This window comes from Euprymna scolopes, chromosome 35 (assembly GCF_053919585.1).
Source record: "Euprymna scolopes isolate OS-2025 chromosome 35, ASM5391958v1, whole genome shotgun sequence".
Lineage (NCBI taxonomy): Eukaryota > Metazoa > Mollusca > Cephalopoda > Sepiida > Sepiolidae > Euprymna > Euprymna scolopes.
The window spans coordinates 85,768,840-85,789,315 of record NC_136516.1 but is presented as its reverse complement, the minus strand read 5'-3'; the positions used below and the strand labels follow the sequence as shown (position 1 = coordinate 85,789,315).

The window sequence follows — 20,476 nt, the reverse complement described above, 5'->3', positions numbered from 1 at the left end:
ATGAACTTTCATTAATTCTTTATAACTTCCGGTTAGAAAAGAAACTATTCATTTTCTCTTCGGCTCATCATCATATTGTATGAATCCGAAAATTGTATTGTTGACATTGCTTTCCCCAATATTTTTTTAGTCAGAATTCCGAAGGTTGCCAATATCCTAAGTGAAAGTGGTTTTTTGTGGAACGAACTGGACTCAGACTTGGGACACCCAGTTTGTTAGTCTGTGTCGTTAAACACGAGGCCACCGTCAAGTTAGCTAACAAGACAAAAATAAAACATTATCTCCATCTACACTATTGGGACTAAATTTCAGAAATCGTAATACCGACTTTCACAGGAAAACAATGTATTCCTCGTATTTTAAAGATGATTACATCTAAAAATTACGAAAATCGATAAGGTAGAAAATTATTTATTAAAGAAAATAAAATATAGAATTTGATGAAAATGATCGTAAGACACAGGAGACTTCTAAAAGCAGGTAATTTTCCGTTTCGACTTAAACAAGATTGCGGCAATTTTTCACCTGTTAACACCATTAAGTTTAACATCTACGTAATTTCGACTGCATAATTTGAAAGTTACCATTGTAATTTATTAGAATTGTCAAAAAAAATCAGTAGAAGCCATTTTTTTTAAAATCTGAAAACTCCATTTATCGACTACAAAATTTCGTCCTAATAGTGTAGAAGCGAAGAAGCGCCCATGATCTTTTAGAAGGTTTCCTTTGCGTGTCTTTGCTTACTTCCGTTTTCTGCTAACCGTTTTGCTTCAAGGTAGATGCATTGGAAAAGTTCCTTCTGATTAATGGTTTCCAGTTTTAAAATAAGGGTGCTATTATTCAATTGTAAGGTTGTAGCATAGAATAGGTACAAAACACCCTCCCCTCCTCATGTTAAGATTGGCGTTTTAAATAATAACGTTATTATTTACGTCCGGATCACTCTCTACACTAGTCCCAAAACAAGTAAACGAGATGGGTGTTTTTTTGGTATTATTATACAAACACCGTGACAGCGTTAGGGTTAGGGTTAGGTTTAGGATTAGGGTTAGGGTTAGGGTTTAGGGTTAGGGTTAGTGTTAGGGTTAGGGTTAGGTTTAGGGTTAGGGTTAGTGTTAGGGTTGGGGTTAGGGTTAGGGGTAGGGTTAATTCGCTGTCACGGTGTTTGTATAGTTTTACCGTTTTTTTTTAATTTTTATTTTTACAATAACAGCATATTTTAAAATTGGTAAACATTAAATCAGAACGGACTTTTTTATCATCGCGAAATAGAATGATCAGCAGAAAACGGAAGTAAACAAAGACACGCTGAACTTAAGGAGAACCAAATATATTTGTTAAATAATAAATTAAGAATTAATTATTAAATTTTTTTTAATGTTATCTGTTTTTTTTTTGTTTTTAATTAATTTTTTTTGAAATATTTCCGGTGAGAATTTACTCCGTATAAGTTGTGATTGTTTATGTTTGAACAGGAGCACTTTTCCTCTTACAATTAAAAACATGGCTGAAAAAACGAAGAAAAATCAAACGTGTTCTTAGTTTCAGCAATTATTAAACAAGGCAAAAATAGGTAATGTAAATTAAGTAACCAAAATATATATATTTTTTTAAATATATTTATTTTTAATTTGGAAGTTTAAAAAATGACTATGCACTTATGTTACCGTGCTATGTTTTTTAGACAGTATCTTCAAATTTCAGTGTTTATTGGTAAAAATCTCGCCCCAGTACTGTAAAAGCGATAATTTTCCAGTTTACACGTATGAAGTTGTTTTGTTGTCATTACTGCAAAATGCCTTTATATGCGAACTTCAAGTTCGCATATAAAGGCATTTTGCAGTAATGACAACAAAACGAAAGTGATAAAAAAATATGGGTGCTAGGGGTTTGTATTACTGTACACATAGATTCGAAAAAGTTGTCAAAAAACAAATATATAACAAATAAATGTTATCAAAGGCAAGATAAGTTACTTTTCTACCAAACTGGATATATTTTTTGTGTTTTTATTCAATGTAACATATTTATTTAGCTCGAAAAACATGCAGTGTTTACCGATGTATTGGAAAATTCAAAATGGCGCCCGCCCGACTTTCTCTTAAACACGGTAAGTTCGGGAAAAGGTGTTATAAATAATAAACTAGACAAAATACTCTTAAAAAAACACCGAATATATGTCAAGCTATGTCACGGTAATATATATTGAGCGAATTTCTAACAGTATTTTGTCTAGTTTATTATTTATAAGACCTTTTCCCGAACTTACCGTGTTTAAGAGAGAGTCGGCCGCCATTTTGAATTTTCCAATACATCGGCAAACACTGCATGTTTTTCAAGCTGAATAAACATGTTAAATTGAATAAAAACACGTGAATTATATCCAGTTAGGTAGAAAAGTAACTTATCTTGCCTTTGATAACATTTATTTGTTATATATTTGTTTTTTTGACAACTTTTTCGAATCTATGTGTACAACAGTACAGTAATACAAACCCCAAATAAATGTTACCAAAGGCAAGGGCGTTGAATTAAATTTTCACGAGCGTTCTACAAAAGCATTTTTATTTTTCGTTTAATTTTTTTGGAGGTTTGTTTTTTTTTTCAATTATAAAACTTGTACAACATTTAACATGTGCTTCTGCAGTTTAATTTACCGTTTTTTCCGTAAGTAACGCGAACGCGCCGACATACACCGACACCACTCATCTCCCCGCGCCTCCACCGCCCTACTCCCCAATGTAAACAGAATTTTTGTGAAAAATTAAACAGTTCTTCTGCTCGGTGTATGTCGGCGCGTTCGCGTTACTTACGGAAAAACGGTAAATTAAACTGTAGAAGCACCTGTTAAATGTTGTACAAAAAACCCTCCCCCCAAAAAATTAAAAAAACGAAAAATAAAAATGCTTTTGTAAATCGCTCGTGAAAACTTAATTTTTTTAGATCAATTAAAAAAGCATCAAAAACTACGTAACACAAAAATAAACCACATTTTGTTTTTGAAAACTTTCTTGTTATTTTAAATGTCTGCTAAAAAATTCTTCCGCGATGTGACAAGTCACCTTACTACGCGCGTCCATGTGCGAACGCATCGCATCATGTAAGAATAGCATAAACGATGGCGGTGAGTTGGCACAAAATAGTGCGAGGGTTCAGGAGTTAATACCATGCAAACGGTAAATTTTCGACAGGTTTGAATATCAAATTCGTTGTCAACGACCCCGAAAACCTCCCAAAAAACAAATTTTATTGGTCAACGTTCTGTTGTAGTTCAAGTAAACATTTACCCATTAAATTTTTCTGCTGGTCGCCATGTAACTCAACGCCTAAGGAGTACCGCTTTTGTTGTTTTAACTTATTTCAAAGTGTTTATTTAGTTTGGAACACAAGTAGTGTCAAGTGTTACGTTAGAAAGAGAGCAAAATGGCGAACAAAAACACATAATGTCTCGATAATCACTTAAAAATCGAAAATTTAACAAAAACTTATCCAGATAGATAGAAAAATAACTCATCTTGCCTTTGGTAACATTTAACTGTTATGTATTTGCTTTTTGGTTACTTTTTCTTTTTGTTGTCTATATTTTAAAATGCCCGAATATGCTTATTAGGGTTGGGCAATCTGGACGTGAGGACATTTTAGAAGAACGATATGCAATAAAATTCTGTTTTAAACGTGGAAAAAATGCCACAGAAACGTATGGAATACTTCAGACTGCTTTTGGACCATTTTGTATGAATCAAGTATCAGTTTTTGAGTGGCATAAGAGATTCAAGGAAGGCAGGGAGTCTGTGAGGAATGATGAGAGGTATGGGAGGAGTAAGGAAGTCAGGACACCAGAGTTGATTGGCCAAATACAGAATTTCATGGATAAGGACCATAGTGTGTCTATAGAGACAATAATTGCAAAGTTTGATGTTAGTGTGGGAACTGTACACACAATTATTTGTGAGAAACTGAAGATGCGAAAGATTTGTGCAAAGTTTGTCCCAAGGGTGCTAAGAGAAGATCAAAAAGAAAGACGTCATGACAGCAGGGAAATGGTCGAGCTGATCCATTCAGATCCTGCAGTTCTTGATGCGATAAAAGCTGGATCTACTGCTGTGACCCAAAGATCAAGAGACAGAGTTCCCAGTGGAAGCATGCTGGTTCTCCCAGACCTAAGAAAGCCAGACAGAGTAAATCCACTAAAGAAACTTATGATCCCTTTTTTTGACAGCACGGGCATGATCTACATGCACTGGGTTCCCAATGGACAGACAGTCAACAAGGAATACTATGTTGAGGTTTTAAGGGAGTTTGGGAAGTGATTCCACAGGAAGGTTGATGTTCATTAATATGGAGTTAAAACAGAGGATTATTATTGTGTAATTCTGTTTTGTCTTTACCTCTTTCAGGTCTTGTTCATTGTTAATAGACAATAAACAACTGCTGGATAAACAGAGTAGAACCTTATCTATGAACAAGACAACCGAATTCCAATTGAGCTACCATGCCTGCTGTGCATTGCCCTTTCTCTGCATGCAACTACATCACACCAGACCTTGACGCAGTTATTGTGGCAGCACTCCAGGAGCTGCTAGAAAAGACTTGTCATGCCTTGATAGAGTTCAAAATAGACTTCGTAGCCTCGTAGGAGATGTCCTTTTCTCTTCCCTGCAACCTCTATCTCACAGAAGAGATATTGCGAGTTTGTCTCTGATGTATCGTTATTTTCATGGAAAGTGTTTGACTGAGCTTCAGTCTATGGTCCCCCCTCGCCAAACTTTCACAAGAAACACTCGTCTAGCTGAAAACACTATCAATAATTCCCCCCACTCTTTATCTGTGCCTAAACCTAAACGTAGATTCCATGAACAAAGCTTCTTTCTTAGAACTGCACGCCTGTGGAATTGTCTTCCGTTTTCCTGCTTTCTACAATGTGGTTGTCTTCAAGTCTAACGTAAATAAGTTCTTGATGAGCCGTTCCATATAAGTTATCAAATTTACCGAATTTTCATTACTAATGATTACCATATTGTCCAATTTCTACTGTACACTCTTTAACCCTTATCCTTGAGTGGCCTCTTGGCCTTGATAATGTGGTGATGCCTGTGTAAAAAAAAAAACTCTTCACAACCCATGGCACAATACATGCTGTTGGTACTTCTACTCATACGGCCACAGTTGAGAAGGTTAACCGGCCAACCATAACTGCATCTGGTACTACTAAAGACTGGGCCATACTTTCAATCACACTGGGTCGATTAACTAGCTGCCACAAAGATATTCGAGCATGACGAAGTGATTAGAATGCATTAAATTTTTTTTATTCGAGCAGGCTTAGAAATGTCCAATCATGCTGGGCTGATAATGTGGCTGCCACAAAGATATCCGGACACGAAGAAGTGATCCAACTATTGGAATGCATTATTGTTGTATAGCTGGGGTCATATTGGGAGACATATATCGAGTACATATATACAATGGTGATCAGGGAGGGAGAGAAGAGAGAGACATTTATACCATTGTGGTGTGTTTCTTCTCAACACATATTAAGAAGAGGGTGATCAGTTCTTTTAACATAGGAGGAGACAGTCATTACTTATGATGGAGAGAGAGTTTATTTAGGGTGGGGTTATACACAAAGTTCATTAAAGGTGATTACACATTACTTAGGATGGGTTATACAATGTTCATTAATAAGAGGGAGACAATGTTCATATAAGATGATTACACATTACCTTTAATTTGCGGAATGACAACATGAAGACGGCAGTTACAAAAATATGAGATGTTCTTTTATTCCATTTGACCAGTCGAAATGATGATGACATCCAGAAATTCAAAGTCGTTTCTACATGTTTAAAACTTTTTCCCTCGCTTCTAAAGGGCGACCCTCCTCATGTCAGCTCTGTTCGGCTGACTCTGACTTCGATCCGGACTCGACTGCCTCCGATCTTTGTCTCTAACTCTCTGATCTTCGACTCTAGCTCCTATATTGAGAACTCATTTCTAGCATGACGTCATACGTGTGTCTGTAAATGTGATCGACTCACGTGGCCTAAACATACGTGGTTCGGCACATGTTTCCAAACCATTTCTTCAGACAAAGAATTCTCACTAACCTATTTTTCGGCCTAACTTATTTTTCAATATGTTTTTAAATTGCTATTGTTTGTTCTGCTATAGCTGACAATATTTTAATTCAGTTTTCATAAAAAACATTGAACAATTAAAATTCCTTTTACAACAAACATCTCTAAACTATTTTATGTGAAACTGAACAATGCGAAATTCCATTTCTGAACGTTGCTTACAAAGTTCGAATCTCGGTCTATCCTAATCTCATGTTCACTTATCTAATGTTTTTCTTACAAGAAAAGAGGAACCTATCTTGTAACGTTATATTTTTTTATTAGAGCAGGGTTCAGATAAAAGAGAAAGATTTAAAGAAAATCATTCCTTGCTACTTATGTGAATATAAATCCCTTGGCAAGGTATTTATCCATTGGGATGAATCACCTCAGCATGCGTATTTCCTGTAATTTTTACATCTCACGATGGAGGTAGGAGGATGAATGCCTTACTAAAGCGATATGATTTTTCCTACATACTGTATTTATAATCAAAATTGCAACGCTCCTGGTCTGTTTACTGTACCCTATGCAAGAAGACAAAAATTAGTCACCATAGAATTTACATAACTTTGGGACGAAGCACGCAATGAACATTCTGACATCTGTTTACATGTTTGCATGGCCAATCTAGTGTTCTTTTAGCTCTAGCATCTATTTTAAAACTTGAAATAATTTAAATTGAGTTATTTCTCTTTGAACACGTACAGCGAATCTGTTTGTGAAATAATGATTAGCTACATATTCACCATCACTAAAGCAACAATCCATCCGACTTATTAATCTGTATCCGCAAGTGGCTTTTCACCTTGATAAGCAGTGGTTATTAGTAAAAAGAAAAAAAGAATTATTATATAGTATAAGCACCTAGCTATTGTTGAAATCGTCTGGACAGTTTACCGAAAACGCTGGAAGATTCCAAATAAGTTTTGTGATATTTTGTTTTTTGTTTTACGCGAATGCTGGCCAATATTTTCAATGAAAATTATATATTTGTGTCAGAATGAAGCTAATTCAATGAAAAATTAATTGGAAAATGAAAAAAATTTAAATGAAAAATTAATTGAAAAATGAAAACATTTTCAATGAAAAATGAAAACGTTATTAATAAAAAATAAATTGGAAAATGAAAATAATTTTAATAAAAAATTAATTGAAAAAATTTTAATAAAAAATTAATTGAAAAATGAAAAAATTTTCAATGAAAAACTAATTGAAAAATGCAAATAATTATAATAAAAAATAATTCGAAAAATTAAAAAAAAATTTCAATCAAAAATTAATTAAAAAATGAAAACAATTACAATGTAAAATTAATGGGAAAATGAAAAAAAGTTAAATGAAAAATTAATTGAAAACTGAAAATATTTTCAATGAAAAACTAATTGAAAAATAAAAACAATTTGAATGAAAAATTAATTTGAGAATGATAAAAAATTATTTGAAAAATAGAAAAATTTTCGATGAAAAATAATTTAAAAAATGAAAAAATTGTCAATGAAAAATGAGGTGAAAACTGAAAAAAAATTTTGATGAAAAATTAATTTAAAAATAAAAAATTTCAATGAAATTTAATTGGAAAATGAAAACAATTTCAATGAAAAATTGATTGAAAAATGAACAAAATTTCAATGAAAAATTAATTGAAAAATAAAAAAGTTTGCAATAAAAAATTAATTAAAAAATGAAAAAAATTTCAATGAAAAATTAATTGAAAAATGAAATAATTTTCAATGAGCAACTAAATGTAAAATGAAAATAATTATAATAAAAAATGAAAAAATTTTCAATGAAAAATTAATTGAAAAATGAAAGTAATTACAATGCAAAATTAATTGGAAAATGAACAAATTTTCAATGAAAAATTAATTGAAAAATAAAAAAATTTTTTTAATTAAAACTAATTGGAAAATGGAAAATTAATTGAAAAATGAAAAAATTTTCATTGAAAAATTAATTGGAAAATGAAAACAATTTCAATGAAAAATCAATTGGAAAATGAAAACAATTTTAATAAAAAATTAATTGAATAATCAAAAAAATTTTCAATGAAAAAGTAACTGAAAATTAAAAACAAATATTCCAGAATAATTACTGGGCAATTTTTGTACAAAACTTTTATAAAAATAAAATTAAAATCAAGAAAAATGAACATTTTTTATAGGGTATATTTTCTTCAATAAATGTTTAATTTTTTAGAATAATAAACAACTGATATCAAAAAAAATTTGAGGGTGGGGTAATGATTTATTTAGGTGCTCAGTATTTCAGCACCTTCTGTGGGAGACCCATTTTGTGGCGGTGAGTTGCTGATTATAGACCAGGGTCCCACTTTGTAGGCTGTGTTGTGAAACTGATTATTGTGAAGGTTACGTGTTCGATTACTAGAAAGGTGGAAGGTCATCGTTTGCAGATCGTACAGCATCATAAAAACAATCAACAATAAATAGCACGCGTTAGGAGTACAATTAAGAAGGATTTAAATAAAGCATGCTGAAACAGAGTTACGTATTTACATATATACAGGAGAGATTTATTAATACAGAAATATAAAGGAATACAAGGTGTGATGGTGTGTACGCGTGTATGCATATTTTTCATGCCTAAAGTTAGTTATCCTTATACGTAAGAGTTCATAGTACGTACGTGTGTATGAAGTGGAGTGTTCGTTGCATATATATTCGTATCTGGATTTGTTGAACGTTCAGCGTGTATGTACGAGTTTGTTGTCATACTCCCTGTGACTTTTAGTTATTCCCTAAGCTCAAGGAAAACCTTAGAGGCTGTCGTTATGAGACAATTGAGGAGATGAAAGAGGCTGTGACAAAGGTCATTGACAATCTCACACTAATACACAAGTATTTCATCCTATCTTGGGGAAAGAAAATGCGCTGCTGAGGCGTGTCAAAGTTTGAATCAAAAGAGAGGGAAAAACGAGAGTAGAGAATGCCACCTGTTGGGCAAATGGAAATTACAAGGGCAGGTAACTGGGGCATTATTTAAAAGTGTATGCATGTGTGTGATTTTAGTAAATGCACGTTTGATTTTAAAAGCATGTGTCCATACTTCCAACATTTTTCTTAAACCGCCCAGATGATCCGATGATATCACAATCCTTATACTGCATGATGACCAAAAATGAATTACTAAATAATATTTTTCTTTTCTTTATGTTTTTGCAATCAAGATGACATCTTCATTGGTTTAAACACAGATTATGTCTCAGACCGAGATCTCCCTGAATTCTCACACATCTGATGTGAACAGCGTTAACTTCTCCGTAAACGGCATCTTGTGCACATGTGCTGGGGATAAAACTGTCCGCCTGTGGACAGTGCCTGATTTTTCCGAGTTGGAATCCATCTCCCCACTGCGTGGACACACTCTTTATGTCAACTGCTGTGATTTCAGCCGTTGCGGCACACTGCTGGCCACATGTTCGACCGACGGGAAGATTATTATATGGGATTTGAACACGAGCAGAAAGCAAGCTGTTCTGGAACATCCAAGCCGAGGAGGAATTAGAGTTTGCAAGTTCTCACCAAATTCTTTGTTTTTAGTATCTGGCAGCGATGATGAAACGCTATGCATTTGGGATATCCCTTCTTGGCGTCTCTTGAGGTTTGTAGATTTTTGTTTTATATTTGTTTATATTTAATATTTTGTTGTCGGAATTTTTACATGCCTACAAGCGACTATGGAAGGAAATGAGCGAAATGTCTGTTTACATTACATTTAAACTTCTGCATTTTAGTAAAGCCAGGGAAGCAGGAAGGGAATTCCAAAGTCTAGCAGTCCCAAGAGAAGAAATTATAAATATTAAAAAGGCTTTCCGGCATTTAGGGACCTCTACAATGAAGGAGTGGGATTTTGCTGCTAGACAGATTTGTTGAGTGCAAGTATGCCAAGGAAGTACAAGTGCAGTGAGTTCATTAGAACACATTCCATTAAAGTACTTGTGAAAGAGGCACAGAGATGCAACATTGAAGTGATGGGACAGGGGTTGGAGCTTGGTTGATAGTGTGGGGCATATTAGATTGGGCATTCTTTTTTGAAATCTATCTAAAGGGGAGAGATTAGTAGTGGATACACTCACCAAGATGTGGCAACAATACTCCATGCATGGGCAAATGGTGGCTTTGTGGTATGACTAATTTTGTAGCATGGTAGCGGGATCCCACATTCTTTGCAGCAGACTTTGCAATGTCCTCAGTGACTTCATTCCAGTTAATATTGCCTGTGAATGCTAAGCTGAAGAGTTTGAAGGATAAGCTCTCAGATAGGTTGTTATTAGTCATGGCTATCAGTGGTTCAGAATGCTTCTTGCAATTGTTAAAGGAAAGCAGTTTAGTCTTAGTAGCATTAAATTATACCATGCATTCATGGCTCCATTCCACTATGGACTGGAGCTTGTTTTCTGCTTCTACCATTGCCTTGGATATGTGTACATTCGAATGATCATGTTTTCAAATATTTCATGGTGGACTCTCTCCTCGTGCTCGATGCATGAGGGTCATAAATCCACGCTGTTATACTCTGCTATCAATGTTTGTGCTGCATGTGTGACACAAGGCAAGCCCTGCTCCCACAAACTAAGTCACATGACTCACAAGTTACTGGTTGATCAGGCACAGTTTCTGTTTGCGTTGTACATATATTGGTTTGTTCCAATAATCGTGTCTTTATATAAGTGTTGATGCCTGCGGTATATTTTTCTGTATATAAGTGCCTTAAATAAGTTTCCAGACTTTTTTTTGTACAGGCATTTAAAATTGTTGTAGACTCTTGAAAATTCACTGTGTTATTGCTATACATCTTATCAGGTTCAAATGAACAGCTACAGCAGCAATTGGAATACATCCTACTAAAGCCAGGTCGTCACAGCTGCTGAATTTAAAAAAAATAATCTGGGCATGAGGACACTTTAGAAGAATGATATAGAATAAAATTCTATTTTTAACTTGGGGAAAAATGCCACAGCAACGTATGGAATGCTTCAGACTGCTTTTGCATGAATCAAGCATTAGTTTTTGAGTGGCATAAGAGATTCAAGGAAAGCAGGGAATCTATGAGGGATGATGAGAGGTATAGGAGGAGTAAGGTCGTCAGAACACCAGAGTTGATTGGCTAAATAAAAAATTTTATGGATAAGGACCATCGTGTGTCTATAGAGACAATAAGTGCACAGTTTGATGTCAGTGTGGGAACTGTACACACAATTATTCATGAGGAACTGAAGATGCAGAAGATTTGCATGAATGCACCAGTCCACAACTCCATCATTGTCACAGACTATTTGACCAAGATGGGCATCAAGACAGTTCCTCACCCTCCCTATAGTCCAGACCTTGCTCCCTGTGACTTTTGGTTATTCCTTAAGCTCAAGGAAAACCTTAGAGGCTTTCGTTCTGTGACAATTGAAGAGATGAAAGAGGCTGTGATAAAGGTCATTGACACGCTCACACAAGAGGACTTCCATGGGGTCTTCTACAAGTGCATTGCAGCCGGAGGAGATTACTTCGAAGGGGACTAGTTTCATGTGTGTACTATCAATTAAAGTGTTGAAATGAAAAAAGTCTGGAAACTTATTTAAGGCACCTTGTGTGTGTGTATATATATATATATATATATATATATATATATATATATATATTCAGTAAAATATATAAATCGATTAAAAACAAGATCGTTAAAATACACCCGAAGCGCTTTTCGTTCAGACTAACTTTTCAAGAGTGTTTTTCTGTTTTGTACGGAGGACGTACAAAGTTCCACCTGTCTATCCTCGAAAAACTTGCCATCATTTCCAGCCCTCCTACTTTGTGCAAGCAGAGAAACCTCCGGCTTCAATTAGAATTATTTGGGTAGTCACAGTTTTTTTTTTTTTTTTAACCTCCTCTCCGCTCTTGCTCCATTCCACTACCAAATATTCTAAAAAATAATAATTTTCAGACTTATACCCTTGAAAAGTTAGTCTGAACGAAAAGCGCTTCGGGTGTATTTTAACGATCTTGTTTTTAATCGACTTATTTATTTTACTGAATTGTACATTTTTTACATGTAACTTCCCCCATTTTTTTCCTTTTTCCTCACCCCGTTTTCCATCTTATTTTAGTCGACTGAATTTCCGCTATGGTTCACTTCTTTACAATTATTCTAAAATTTTACTAATCGAATAAAGATATATAAAATAATTTTATTTGTTTATACTTAGTACTTTGTTTTTGAAATGATCATTGTTTCGCAAATATATATAACTAGCTGTACCTACCTAGTGTTGCCTAGGAGTAAAAGAAAAATTACTCACTTATTTACAAACAAATTAATTTTGCTGATTCGGTAAGATTGACTAATTTATACCATCTACTATTTATATTATTGTTAGTATTATGGCTCCCAGACAACACCATGTATTTTGTCTTGTATACAACATAATAATAACAATTTACAAAGAAGCTTATTTTTCTCTCAAGCAACGTTGTGTTTAAACACATTTGCTGAATCTATGATGTTGAGCACTTTTTGGTTACTATGACTCCCAAGCAATGTTGAGTAGATTTTTTTGTCTTTTGCTCTATCTAGGATATTGAGCACTCATTTATTACAATATACCACTTACCAGATATGATACTGTATTATTACTACAGGGTGGAACGATAAAATTGTCGCCCTAGAAAAACCAACATGATTCCATTTCCGCTTGATGAAAACCGGTTTTCTTTTTTTTGTTGCATACCATGTACTAGTTGGCCAGTTGTGTACAAATCCCAAGAGCAATAGGAGCCTTCTATCATGTCTGAAAGTGACACAATGTTCAATGAATGAGATCAGAGATGCTCTGCTGTACAACTCATGCTCTCTACTGATCCAAGTTATGACAACAGGACCATTGCCAGCGCCCTGAAAATGTAAATCTGGACGGTTCAATGCTTGAGGGCACAGCTCAATGAAATTTCTGGCCACGGTTGTGGCCTTTGGTATGGTTTCAAGTGAGAGTTACATCATGCCACCTCACATCTTTGAAGTCAGCCTTCAGCACATCCAGGTACACCAAAGTATATTTGGATATGTTGAAGAGTGTGGTGATCCTTTGGTGCAATCAGGTGGCCACTGGTAGGCCTTGGGTGCGGCAGCAGGACTCAGCGCCAGCCCACAAGTCTAAAAAGATCCAGGCTTGGCTTCAGAAGGAGTGCTATGACTTTGTATCCGTCTCTCACTGGACCCTCCTCCACCCCTGACCTGAATCTGCTGGACTACTTTATTTGGTCATACATCGAGAACATGACCAACATGATTTCCCACAACACCAAAGCCAGCCTGATAGCGGCCATCTGCTGAGTATTCACCGAGCTTCCGCCGGTGTTTGTGGAAAATGCATGCTCCCATTTCTAGACCCGTATTGAGGCAGTGATTGAAGCTGAAGCTGGCTACATTGAATAGATGTTAGCTCTACTATATAATCAAGTTAGCTGAACTGATTTTTTCAATAAAAGTTTTAAAATAAAGCTGTAGTCTTGTTTTTTTTTTTAGGGTGACAACTTTATTGTTGCAACCTGTATTATGAATCCTATTCAATGCTGATGTTGGTTTTTCCTGGGAAAATCGGCCTTTAAACAGATTTGCCCTTGCAAGGATTTGGGCACTTTGAACCAATTAACGTATACCATTTACCAAATAGTGATAGTAATTACTATGGTTGAAACCATCCAATTAAAATTAAGGACACCCCCAAAACACTTCTAAAATTCAACTTTATTGTGTTTCTTTCCCTCCCCACTCTCACCATGATTTGAAGAGAAATGATATAATTTCTGAAAAATTTTAAAGAATGACTCTATATTTTTTGCCAAATTATTACATAATTACATTGTTTTCTTTCAAATTTACTGCATATAGACATTGAAATTGCGGTAAAAAAAAAACTTAACAAAACTAACACACTAACTCTCAAAGAATAAATGTTTTTCTTCATTTTTGATATTATATATCCGAGGCAATACCAATCAAGAAAATATAAACTTTATGAGCCTTTTAGTAGTTTTGTACTTTTAGCCACACACACACACACATGCACATGCACAACTACCCTTTATATAATAGACTAGCAAGGCTACCCAGTGTTGCCCGGGGCAAAAGTGTCACATATTCCTATTAACACTTCTATCTCTCTCCTTTCCCATCATTCCCCCCTCTCATCACCCTTTCTTGTCTGCTCAGCTCATTCCTTTTTCTAGACATACACATGCTTATACACACACTAACAACTCATTTTTATAGATTCCTCAAGAAATGAATCGGCATAAGAAAAATAACTCCTTTATTAAAACAAAATAGAGTTACTTCTCTTTAATTAGTATGTAACCTGGCTGGAAAACAGATCCTGCTTATAAAATCTATGTCAAAGAATGGATTTTTTTTTTCTAAATTTCGGATATTATTCATCCGGGATAATGCTGATTAAGAAACTACCAACTTTGTGGGTGTTTGTTTTGTAATTTTATTTTTTAGTTTTAGCAATAAAATGCAACCACACAGACATACACATAGACAACTGTTCTTTATATTATAGAAGACTCGCCTTGGTGCCCGGCGTTGCCCGGGTGTTCGGAGGTATGTGTTGAGCCAAAAGAAAAAAAAAGTATTAGTAGGCAGACAGGCTTGAACCCGTAACGCGAAGGCGGAAAAGAAAGTGAAAAAAAAATCTGACGTCTTACCACTACTCCATGACGCGACCGGAAGTTCGGAACATTGAATTTAAGTAAAGTCATTCCACCCGATACTATGACCTGCAAAAATGGCGGCGCAAAAAACCTGACCCTCCTTGTAGAAAACTGCTCAGTTGAGGGTGAAGAAATTAATTTTTTTAGCCAATTTTTCAATATTTGAACTTCAAAACGATACCAATCTTGTGAAAATCTGAGATCGGTATCGTTTTGAAGCTCAACACTTTAGACGACAAATATAAAAAAATTGGCTAAAAACATTAAGACCTTCACCCTCAACTGGCCACTTGTCTTACAAGAAGGGTCGCTTTTTTCGCCGATATTTTCAAAAGTCATCCCCTCTTTTCGATTGATTAGCCTTAATTTAAACCTTTGCCACTTCTGGTTTGGTGATGGATGCAGTGGCAAAGAAGTCACTTTTTTTTATGTTCTTTTCCTCCTTCGCAGTACGGGTTTGAGCCTGCCTGCCTACTACTATGACCTAATTGACTTAAGGGAGCGTTACACTGCCACTTTTTTTTTTTGCTCAACACACCTATAAACACTCAGGCAACGCCAGGCACCCAGGCTAGTAAACTTCTATTTACTGGATGCTATTGGTTTTTCTATCCAAAAAACTAAGTTTTTGCACTATTCAGAAAATTATTACTTTTATCAAAACATATTTGTTGATTAAATATATTTCTCTTTCTGTCAAATTTCCACGAGTCCTGCTAATTCATTTATAATTTGCATGACAGAAAAACAGTTATTTTTGTAAAATGATCAGATTTGAATTGTTGTTTTTACTCCATGATTATATTTTGTTGTTCTACTTTTCCAGAAACCTGAAAGGCCATGAAGCATTCGTTCAAACGTGTGCGTTTACCCCTGACAGCCTTTGGATGGTGTCGGGTAGTAGTTGTGGTGAAATACGCTTTTGGGATATGTCTTTGAATTTTGGCAACTGTCCACTGAAAGAACAAGAAGTACACGACCTGGGTGTTGCAGCATGCGACTTCTCCATTCTCTATGGAGACAACGGTAAGGTTTCTTTGATCTCTCCATGATGTCACTCATCTCAAAAGCAGCTTTTCATGCTTTAACACAATTTTTACTTCTTCTTGTATACCTTGCTAGCAGGACTACACAGTGTTGCCCGGGGTAATAAAAATCTAAAGAAAATTTTTTTTAATTATTCCCCCCACCCTTATCTCTAGCTGATAGAGAATTTTTTTTATGTGAAGAGTGAAAAAATAAAATTTAGGGGGACCTTCAGAGCACTATTGAAAGTATCAAATAAAATTAAGAAAGCCTCCAGAGCACTACTAAAACTAAGCCTCTCCTCCTCCTTCTTTCTTTGTAGATAAATGATAATAAATTAAATCTGGAGTTAGTTTTTTAATTTGAAAAAAAAAAGTACTGACTCATTTCCTGGCCTATTATTAATGCATGATAACATTAAAAAATTGTGTTTAATTTCTTGATAACATTCAATGATAAAAATGACCATTCTATCCCCAAAGAATTAATTTTTTTTTTCTATATTTTAGATATCATTTTTCAAGGGTTACACTGATTTAAAAAAAAAAAAAAAAAAACAGCTTTGTCAAGGTTTATTGTGTATTTTTGAAGTTTTACCTAGACATAAAAACATACAAAAACACAGACAACTGCCCCTTACATAATACTAGCAGGGGTACCCGGCGTTGCCCGGGTGTTTGTAGGCGTGTGTGTAGGGGGTAGGGGGGGGGGAACCCGGTTTAAACTTCTTAAAAAAATTGGAAAAATCAAAACAAAAACATTGCAAAAATACCATTCAAGATGAGAACAGCAATTCGAATAATCCAAATAATGCAGGAAAAACATCTTTCAAATGATTGAAATAATATCTTCAATTTGCAAACTAATCGACAAAATTCTAAACTATCACTCACACACTATGATTAATATCAAAAAGAATTCCCCCCCCCCAACCCCCCAAAAAACATAACGACCTACTTGGTTTTAAGTGATCCTGCAGTGGTTGACAGATATGCCATAAAGCAAAACCTTAAAGAATGTAAACTTAGGCTCTTGGTCAGTGCAGCTTGTAAAGGTGGTATAATGTCTGTTTACTTTGAACTAGCAGGGATACTCGACGTCACCCAGGTTATAAATTTCTATAAATTATGTAGATTACAAAAAAAAACAAAATAAATAAAACTAAATTATGTGCATATATTTTAGTTATTACCTGTAATAAAGATTGACTGATCGCAAAAGAATATCCAAAAAATTTTCGTCAACGTTTTTGAACTCTGGAATTTATAGGAAACTAATGAGGAGGGGGGGGGGCAGGTGTTGCCTGATCATAAAATCTACTTAAATATGATATTTTGATTTATTAATAAAAAAAAGAAAAATTGGGACTTGGGTGCCATCAACCAGAATGGAAACCGAAAGCAATTTATTTTTTTTTTTACATAGGCAAAACCACTTATCAAGGCCCAGAGACCACTCGAGGCTAAGGATTAAGAGTGTACAGTAGTCAATTGGACAATATAGTAATCGTTAGTAATGGAAATTTGGTAAATTTGTTAACTTAAGTGGAGCGGCTCATCAAGAACTTGTTTACATTGGACTTGAAGACAACCATATTATAGTCAGCTGGAAAGCAGGAAAATGGAAGACAATTCCACAGGCGTGCAGTTCTAAGAAAGAAACTTTGTTCATGGAATCTATGTTTAGGTATTTCGACTGAGCTTCAATCTATAGTCCCCCCCTCGCCAAACTTTCACAAGAAACACTAGACTAGCTGAAAACATTATCAATAATTTTCCCCACTCTTTATCTGTGCCTAAACTTAAACATAGATTCCATGATCAAAGCTTCTTTCTTAGAACTGCACGCCTGTGGAATTGTCTTCCGTTTTCCTGCTTTCCAGCTGTCTATAATATGGTTGTCTTCAAGTCCAACGTGAACAAGTTTCTGATGAGCCGTTCCACTGAAGTTAACAAATTTACCGAACTTCCATTACTATCGATTACTATATTGTCCAATTGACTACTCTACACTCTTTAACCCTTATCCTTGAGTGGCCTATCGGCCTTGATAAGTGGTGACACCTATGTAAAAAAAAAAAAAAAAAAAAAAAGATAAAGAGTGGGGGGAATTATTCATAGTGTTTTCAGCTAGACGAGTGTTTCTTGTGAAAGTTTGGCGAGGGGGGACCATAGATTGAAGCTCAGTTGAGCACTTTCCATGAAAATAATGATAAAGCAAACTCGCAACATCTCTTCGGTGAGATAAAGGTTGCAGGGAAGAGAAAAGGACATTTCCTACGAGGCTACAAAGTCTATTTTGAACTCTATCAAGGCAAGACAAGTCCTTTCTAGCAGCTCCTGCCCAGATGTGGCAACAGTATTCCAGCCTTGGACGTACCTGGCTCTTATATAGATAGAGAATTGCATCAGCAGTGAGATATCTACTGGATCGATAGAAGGATCCCACCATTTTTCCAGTGGCCTTGGCAACAAATTTGATATACGTGTTCCATTTAAGATCAGGAGTAAAGATCAAGCCCAGAAGCTTGTCAAAACATGAGGCCTCCCCAACACGAGAGCCATCCATTTCAAGTGATACCAGATAGGGATAAAAACATTGATGATGTAAAGATAGAAGCTTGGTTTTAGATGCATTAAAAGTAACCGCCCACTCCTTTCCCCATTGTACCACGTGTTCAAGATCAGAGGAGAGAGAATCGGAAAGAACTTGGTTGTTTACGGTTTTAGATGTGCTACCATAGATAGTAGTGTCATCAGCATAAATGTCTACGAATGATGTAAGGATGTGATTTGGAAGATCATTAATGTAGATCATGAAAAGAGTTGGGCCTAGGATGGATCCCTGAGGGACTCCAGCTTTAATACTGTGAGCTTCTGAGTTTTACCCATCAACTACTACTCTTATGAACCTATCAGAGAGAAATGATTTAATAATTGAGAGGACATTTCCAGCTATACCATGGTATAGTGAAGTAAACCTTTATGCCATACCCTATCAAAGGCCTTTGATATGTCAAGAACAATTGCCCTAGAAAGGTTGCCTCCGTCGAGAGATTCGCTAATCCTATGAGATATAACTGTAAGCACATCTGCTGTAGATCTAGCAGAACAGAGACCATATTGTGTGTCACTAAGAAGGTTATTTTTGCTTAGATGGTTGATTACTTCTCTATTTAACACAGATTCCAGCAACTTACTCATGACATACAGGAGACTTATTGGCCTGTACTGAGAGGGGGATGAGCGATCACCTGAATTCTTAAATACAGGACATACTGATGAGATTTTCCAGTGTGATGGGAAGCAATTCTCCTTAAGACAATGTTTAAACAGTTTTGCAAGTATGGGTGCTAGTTCTGGTTGAAGTTTTTTGAAATTGGAATACCGTCAGAGCCGGTTGTTTTACTGGAATCAAGGTTTTTGATTAGCTTGGCAACATCATGTACAGATATTTGTATATCATATAGCATGTTTTCTGATACAGGAGGAAATGTTGGGGGTTGGCAACCTTGGTCGCAAAGGGTAGAATTAGCTGCAAAGTTCTTCGCAAAGAGTTTGGTTTTGTCTGATGCTGACGAAATTACCTCAGGTCCATTGATGATAGTTGGGATAGAGCATGCGCTTCTGTTCATGATTCTGTTTGCTATTTGCCAAAACTGGTGGGAACCAAGCCGCTGCTCAGCTACTTTGGACTTGATGGACTGAGCATACAACTCTCTTGTGTTCTTTATTACTTTCTTACAATGGTTGCTGGCAGTCCTGAAAGTAGCTTTAGTCTCCATGCATCTATTATGTTGGAAGCAATGGAAAAAGTGATTTCTGCACAATGGTAGCAGCATATTCTGGAGAGAACCTTGGCTGGCTGTTAGGTTTTTGCGGGAACTTTTTCGAAGGTATGAAACAGTCTATACCTACAATTAGCCATTCCGTCAGGTCTGATACTATAGAGGACATGTCCTTTTTAAACATGGAACACAGAGGTAGATCTGATATAAATCTACGGAAGCTATCCCAGTCAGCCATAGTATATCGATATACTGTACGATGGAGAAGTACGTCTGAGGACTTATTACATTTCATTTTTATCTTAATTGATACAACAGAGTGGTCGGAAGATTCAAGAGGAGACAGAATGGAAACTGAACATAGTTCAGGGCAAGTTGTGAGAAAAAGGTCTAGGACACTCGCATACTGGCCATCATTGTCGGGCACACGGGTGGGTTAGTGAACGATCTGAGTGAAGTCATAAGCAATGGAGAAATCATGACAGAACCTCCCCTCATCATCGGTTTTGTTTGAGTGGGTCAACCATTCCACATTGTGAACATTGAAGTCACCACATACATGAATGTTAGCTGAAGGATAAGCAGATAGGACGTGGTCAATTTTCTCAGATATGCTTTTAAAGATAGTAACTCCGCTGTTGTGTGGGCGATAGAGAGTAAATATGAATGCAGTAGTGTGAGTAAGTGCAACCCGGAAGTACATATAGGGTAAGTTAGGATCTTCTCTGGAGATGTCCCTACCACATGGAAAACCATCTTTAATATAGGCACATATTCTATGCCCATGGCAATCTTGGGGGTCAGATTTGGAAGTTAAATTAGAGTTT

At 35.6% G+C, this 20,476-nt stretch overlaps 1 protein-coding gene across 1 annotated transcript in view; it reads left to right on the top strand.

Moving 5' to 3' along the window:
• Positions 1 to 1,420: 1,420 nt before the first annotated feature.
• LOC145259967 (WD repeat, SAM and U-box domain-containing protein 1-like) overlaps positions 1,421 to 20,476 on the top strand; it is a 53,624-nt gene continuing 34,568 nt past the window's right edge. Inside the window, exons 1-3 of the mRNA XM_080117955.1 lie at positions 1,421 to 1,573; positions 9,304 to 9,737; positions 15,663 to 15,862. Of these exons, the coding sequence (XP_079974081.1) occupies positions 9,334 to 9,737; positions 15,663 to 15,862 (604 nt within the window). The 5' untranslated portion in view covers positions 1,421 to 1,573; positions 9,304 to 9,333. The remainder of the gene's footprint in view (positions 1,574 to 9,303; positions 9,738 to 15,662; positions 15,863 to 20,476) is intronic.